This window comes from Gekko japonicus, unplaced genomic scaffold (assembly GCF_001447785.1).
Source record: "Gekko japonicus isolate JY-2015 unplaced genomic scaffold, Gekko_japonicus_V1.1 scaffold717, whole genome shotgun sequence".
In the NCBI taxonomy this organism is placed as follows: domain Eukaryota; kingdom Metazoa; phylum Chordata; class Lepidosauria; order Squamata; family Gekkonidae; genus Gekko; species Gekko japonicus.
The window spans coordinates 45180-52449 of NW_015164204.1; the positions used below are offsets into that span (position 1 = coordinate 45180).

The 7270-nt window shown below is 44.6% G+C and overlaps 1 protein-coding gene across 1 annotated transcript in view; it reads left to right on the forward strand.

The window, feature by feature from the left end:
• LOC107108009 (C-factor-like) overlaps nucleotides 1–6837 on the forward strand; it is a 23994-nt gene extending 17157 nt beyond the window's left edge. The window contains exon 6 of the mRNA XM_015408392.1: nucleotides 6724–6837. Coding sequence (XP_015263878.1) covers nucleotides 6724–6837 — 114 coding nt within the window. The remainder of the gene's footprint in view (nucleotides 1–6723) is intronic.
• The last annotated feature ends 433 nt before the right edge of the window (nucleotides 6838–7270 follow it).

The following is a 7270-nucleotide window of genomic DNA, read 5'->3' on the forward strand; positions in this document are numbered from 1 at the left end:
ACAAAACTCTGTTAACCTTTGCCCTGCTTCATTTTGCTTTCCAAGGCCAAACTTGTCTGTTATTCCAGTTACCTTTTCACTTCCTACTTTAGCATTCCAGTCCCCTATGATGATGATGACATCATTTTTTGGTGTCAGTTCTAGGAGGTGTTGTAGGTCTTCATAGAACCGGTCCACTTCAGCCTCTTCTGCATCAGTGGTTGGGGCATAGACTTGGATGTTGAATGGTTTGCCTTGGAATCGGACCGAAATCATTCTGTCATTTTTGAGATTGTCTCCCAGTACTGACTTTTACACTCTCTTGTTGACTATAAAGGCCACACCATTTTTTCTACGAGATTCCTGGCCACAGTAGTAGATATAATGGTCTTCTGAGTTATATTCGCCCATTCCTGTCCACTTTAGTTCACTGATTCCTAAGATATCGATGTTCAGTCTTGCCATCTCATTTTTGACCACATCAAGCTTGCCTTGATTCATGGATTTTACATTCCAGGTTCCTATGCAGTATTGTTCTTTGCAGCATCGGACTTTCCTTTCACCATCAGACACATCCACATCCTTTCGGCTTTGTCCCAGCCGCTTCACTCTTTCTGGGGTTACTTGTACTTGCTCTCTGCTCTTCCTCAGCAGCATATTGGACACCTTCCGACCTGAGGGGCTCATCTTTCGGTGTCATATCTTTTAGCCTTTTGATACTGTCCATGGGGTTTTCTTGGCAAAGATACTGGAGTGGGTTGCCATTACCTTCTCCAGGGGATCACTCTTGGCCTGAGTTCTCTGCTGTGGCCTGTCTGTCTTGGGTGGCCCTTCACGGCATAGCCCACAGCTTCATCGAACTACGTAAGCCCCCTCCCCATACGTAAGCACCCCTCCCCTCCATGAGGGGGGTGATAATATTTAGGATGTACTTAACCAACATATAGACAAACTCTGTTAAAAGTCTCCTGAAATAAGATGATTCTTACCTGCCCCCTAGAGGCCAGAAGGGAGGATGCCATGTGTGTCTCTAAGCAAGTGAGATCACGTGAAAACATCAAGCACCTTGAGTCAGGCAATTTGCTCCATCAATCATGTTACTCTGACTGGCTCTCCAGTGTCTCAGGCAGAGAAGGGTCTTCTCACCACCTGTGGTCATGCAAGTGGGAGATGCCAGGGACTGAAGCTTCTAGGTGAATAAGAACATAAGAAGAGCCCTGCTGGATTACAACCATGGTCCATCTAGTCCAGCATTCTATCTCACACAGTATGCCTACCAGTTACTCTGGATGGCCACTGGCCAACAACACAGCATAGACGTCAAGGCCTTCCCTTGATGTTGCCTCCTGGCAGTGGTATTCAGAGGCTGATTGCCTCTGAACGTGGAGATTCCATTAGACACCTGACTGGTAGCCACTGACAGGCCTAACTTCCATGAATGTATCTAATCCTCCTTTAAAGTTATCTATGGCTGAATCTGCATATGCATTTTAGAATCAGCTGGGTGCCGCTGTTATCCCATGTGGTTTAGAACTGCTGCGCCTCTGCCTTCAACTTAGCATTAGGGAAGCTGTTCACTTTGTCTTTTTTTCAGGGGCTGTCATTCCATTCTGTGGTCTTTCATTCCAGTTCCAGAACACTCCTGCTACCCCCAGGGGCTGTCATTCCACTCCATGGTCTCTCATTCCAGTCCCTGAACACTCCTGCTACCCCCAGGGGCTGTCATTCCACTCTGGGGCCTTTCATTCCAGTTCCATAAAGCGGGGGGTCAAGAAAATAAATGGAAAGCGGATAGATAAGTTTTGGAAGATAAGATTTGAGGGCTGGTACATAGCTATGAGGAAATAGAGCCAAGCGGGAATAAAATTAAGAACATAAGAACATAAGAGATGCCAATGTTGGATCAGGCCAAAGGCTCATTCAGTGTCACACAGTGGCCAGAAATACCAGTGCCATCAGGAGGTCCACCAGTGGGGCCAGGACATTAGAACCCTCCCACTGTTGACCCCCCCAAGCACCGACAGAGCATCACTTGCCCCAGAGTCCCTATCTATACCTTGTGGCTAATAGCCACTGATGGACCTCTGCTCCATATGCTTATCTAATTCCCTTTTGAAGCCATCCATGCTTGTAGCCACCACCACTTCCTGTGGCAGTGAATTCCAAGTGTTAATCACTCTTTGGGTGAAGAAGTACTTCCTTTTATCCATTCCAACCCTACCGCTCAGCAATTTCATTGAGTGCCCACGAGTTCTTGTATTGTGAGAAAGGGAGAAAAGTACCTCTTTCTCTACCTGCTCTTTCCCATGCATAATCTTATAAACCTCAATCATGTCACCCCTCAGTCGTCGTTTCTCCAAGCTAAAGAGCCCTAAGCGCCTTAACCTTTCCTCATAGGGAAAGTGTTCCAACCCTTTTATCATTCGAGTTGCCCTTTTCTGCACTTTTTCCAAAGCTATAATATCCTTTTTAAGGTGTGGTGCCCAGAACTGCACACAGTATTCCAAATGAGGTCTCACCATTGATTTATATAGGGGCATTATGATATTGGCTGATCTGTTTACAATACCCTTCCTAATAATCCCCAGCATAGCATTTGCCTTCTTTATTGCAGTCACACACTGTCTCGACATTTTCAGTGAGTTATCTACTACAACTCCAAGATCTCTCTCTTGATCAGTCTCTGCCAGTTCAGACCCCATCAACGTGTATTTATATTTAGGATTTTTGGCTCCAATGTGCATCACCTTGCACTTGGCCACATTGTACCCCATTTGCCATGTTGACGCCATTTCTGGATTTATACATTTTGAGATAAATGCAAGTGAACTTAAAAGTGTTCAGTTGATCTGTAAAAGGGGTCAAGAAATAAAAGCTTCAAAACAAGATAAAAATCGAACCACGAGTTACCACCTACTTTTTTGTGCACCACCTGTGGGAATTATTTAAGAATTAGCGGAGCAACGGCTCAAAAATGTCTGCATTAGGTTGACAGCGCAACAAAACCAGAAAGGAGGGGCTACAGCAGCAAAGAACAGCATTCATTTAAACCAGTGCGGAGCAGCTTTGACAATGGAGTCACTACCAGAGGGCAGGAAACATATGCAGACACTGATTTTTATATTGGCGCACTGCCAGCATGAAACCAGATACAAATGTAGACAGTTTGTTGGGGGATGGGAGCGAAAATGTCAGGAAACCAGCAAGAAACACACATGTGGATTCAACGCTATGTCTGAGGCCATCACTACATCCTCTGGCAGCAAACACCAAATTTTAATGACTTCTTGAGTAAATAAGTATTTTCTTTTGTCTGTCCTGAATCTACTGTCCATCAGCTTCATTGGATGCCCTCAAGTTCTGCTGTTTTGGGCAACAGAGAAAATTTTTCCATCTACTCTGTCTATCCTGTGCATAATTTTATAAATCCTCTATCATATATCCACTTAGCTGACTCTTTTCTAAACTGAAAGGTCCCAGACTCTTCAGTCTTTCCTCATAAGAAAGTGTTGGATCCCCAAGCATCGAGATGGTTGCCCTCCTCAGCACTTTTGCCAGATCTACAACATTCTTTTTGAGATATGGTCACCAGAACAACACACAATATTCCAAATGAGTGCACGCCATCAATCTATACTGGGGCACTATAATATTGACTGTTTTATTTTCAGTTACTTTCCTAATAATTGTCAACACAGAACTTGACTTTTTCACTGCTGCAGTACACTGAGTCAACATTTTCATCGAGCTATTCACTATGAACAGGTTCACATGTAGTTAAAATGGGGGGGGGTGTTCCAATGTAGAGCACCTTACCCTTACTTACATTGAACTTCGTTTGCCACATTGTTGCCTGCTCAACCAATTTGTGGAAATCCTCCTGGAGCTCTTCACTGTCAAGCTTAGTTTTTACCACCCTAATTTTATGTCATCTGCAAACTTGCTCATCCCCAGTTCCAAACCATTTATGAACAAATTAAATAGCACTGGCTTCAGTACTGATCCTTGTGGGATCCCAGTGCTTACTTCCCTCCATTGAGAGAACGGCCCATTTATTCCTACTCTCTGCTTCCCTTTGTTTAACCAGTGTTTTATCCATAAAAGGACCTGGTAAGTTTACTCAGGAGTCTTTGGTGAGGAACTTTTCAAAAGCCCGTTGAAAGCCCAAATATATAATGTCTACTTTGTCAGTATTATATAAATGTTTGTTCACTTTCTCAAAGAACTCCAAGAGGTTGATCATAGAATAGAATCACAGAATCACAGAGTTGGAAGGGGCCAGACAGGCCATCTAATCATTCTTTCTTTGATCACAGTTTCTACCAGTTTGCCTGGGACAGACATTAGGCCAACTGGTCTGTTATTTCCCCTCTAGACCCCTTTTTGAAAATGAGTGTAACATTTGTTACTCTCCAAATCCTCTGATACAGTGGCTGGTTTTACTAACATGTTACATATACTGGTTACTAGATCAACAGTCTCACATTTGAGTTCCCTAAGAACCATCAGGAGTATGTTGTCAGGACCCGGAGACTTACCGGTTTCTAATTTTAAATTTCCCTACAGGTCTAGAACTTCATATCTTACCACTTAATTTGACTCAATTCTTCACACTCCCTCCCTGAAAATAGTTGCTCTGGCCTGGGCACATGCTCCACAATTTCTACAGTGAACACAGATGCAAAGATTTTCTGCCATCTCTCCATCTTCCTTTAGCAATCCTTTTATTCTTTGGTCATCTTAAGGCCCAGCTGACTCTCTGGGTGATTTCCCACTCTGGATATATCTAACGCAAGTGTTCTATCACAAAGCCACAGCCACGCACGTAACTGGAATACCACCACTGAGAAGGCTTTGAGCTAGACCGCACAGTGAAACATTTGTAGAAGAACTTGTTCAGATGATTTCATGGTAAGAGTGTTTAGAGATAAGAGAGCAGGTATGCCTTCAGCTAAGCAGTGGCCTAGAAGCTGTGCAATATTTGAAAAGCCAAAATACAGCACCTGGAATAGACAAATCTTTAGGATCTGTGTTGTGTAGTCCCTCCCTGCAGCCTGAATCAGTTAGAATTCTGGTCACAGCATTTCAGAGCAGTTGCAATATCCAACTTCACTAGGCTCAGAATGTGGTAACTCTTCTTCTTCTTTGCTGTCAAGTCACAACTGACTTACGGTGACCCCATAGGGTTTTTTTTAAGGCAAGATACGTTCAGAGATAGTTTGCCATTGCCAGCCTCAGCATTGTGACCCTGGTATTCCTTGGTGGTCTTCCATCCAAATAGTGTCCAGAGCTGAACCTACTTAGCTTCTGAGATCTGAGGAGACCAGGCTAGCCTGGGCTATCCATGTCAGGATAACTCTGCTTAGGATAAGAATATAAGAAGAGCCGTACTGGATCAGATCTGTGGTCCATGTAGTCCAGCTTCCAGTTACACTGGAGGGCCAGCAACAGGGCATAGAGGCTGAGGCCTTCCCCAGAGGTTGCTTCCTGGCATCGGTATTCAGAGGTTGACTGCCTCTAGATATGGAAGTTCTTTGATCTCCGTGAAACTGACGGACTGATCGGTTTACTGCCTTGTTTCTGATTCAGTTTTAATTCTGCTCTTCACTGATTATTTGTCAGAATAAATTTTGTCGTGCCCTGACCTGGATAGCCCAGGCAAGCCCGATCTTGTCAGATCTTGGAAGCTAAGCAGGGTCAACTGTGGTTAGTACTTGGATGGGAGACTTCCTTGGAATACCAAGTCAGGAGGACAGGGGCAGGCTTTATTCAGCCACCTCTCTGAATATTGTGTCCAGATCACAGGAAGTGTCCAGATCAAGGGAGGTGGTAGTTCCGCTCTGGTCTGCTATGGTCAGGCCCCACCTGGAGTACTGTGTCCAGTTTTGGGCACCACATTTTAGGAAGGATGTGGACAAGCTCGAGCGTGTCCAGAAGAGGGCAACCAGGATGGTGAGAGGGTTGGAATCCAAGTCTTACGAGGAAAGGCTGAAAGAGTTGTGTTTGTTTAGCCTGGGAAAGAGAAGGCTTAGAGGGGACATTGCAGTCTTCAAGTATCTGAAGGGCTGTCATGTAGAAGATGGAGCAGATCTATTCTCTCTTGCTCCGGATTGCAAGACTAGATCTAATGGGTGGAAATTACAAGAGAGTCGTTAACGGCTAAATATCAGGAGAAACTTCCTAACTGTAAGAGTGATTGAGCAGTGGAACAGTCTACCTCAGGAGGTGGTGGATGCTCCTTCGCTGGACATTTTCAAGCGGAGCCTGGATGACCATCTTTTGGGTATGTTGTAGGTATGTAGGGCTATCTTTCGGCTATGCTCCTGCAGAGTGCAAGGGGTTGGACTAGATTACCTGCAAGGTCCCCTCCAACTCTAACATTCTATGATTCTATGATCCTCCAGGCCCCCAGTAAGGGTCAGTCACCAAAGGTCAACATGACTTCCAGTTGCAGACACACAAATACCAAAAAAAATAAGAAGAAAGTTAGCTATTAGCTCTGGCTTCACTTCGGCTCTCTCACATTTTAACAGTGGCAGACAGAGACAGAGCCCTTTTCTGTGAGAGCAATATACTTTAAGGGCAATCCCAAGAATGATTTCCTGGGAGTAAACCAATTAAATAGATCTGAGTAGGATTCTGAGTAGACCAGTTTAGGATTGCTCTCTTGGGGATATCTTCGATCTGTGGGCATCAGACAAAATCTATGGCATTTCTAACTGATCTCCCTCACTATTTTTATAGGTTCCAACTACGGTGAAGGATAGCACCACGGGGATTGTTAAAGTGCTTTCTGCTGTCACAGAGAGAGATTCGGGATCTTTTCTTGACTGGGAAGGGAACACTGTTCCTTGGTGAACAACCAGGTCACGTGTGATGAAAACGCATCCGCTGTTCCACTGACAATAAACAGACAATAAACAGTCTGCTCTCAAGCTTCTTTGTGGCCCAGTATTTTGAATATGTCCGACAAAGGGGTACAAATCTTCCACTGAACTAGTTTCCGTTGGCAAAAGTGTTGCAAGGTTTTGATTTACACAGAAGTCCTTGGAAGAAACAGAGAATGCACAATGCACTCTCCCTTCCAGTTTCCCTTCCTGAAACCAATAGGGTGAGTTCAGTCATCCTATGGATCATTTCCAGAAACTGGAGGAGAAAGCTTATCCTTTCCTGCCCTTTTGCATGTCTTTGTGTTTTGCTGCCGAAACAGAGCTTGCACCCCTAAGCAGAAGCAGTGGCCTACTCATGAGTCAAGAGCTAGGGTTGCGCTGTTTGCTTACCTGAGGGAACA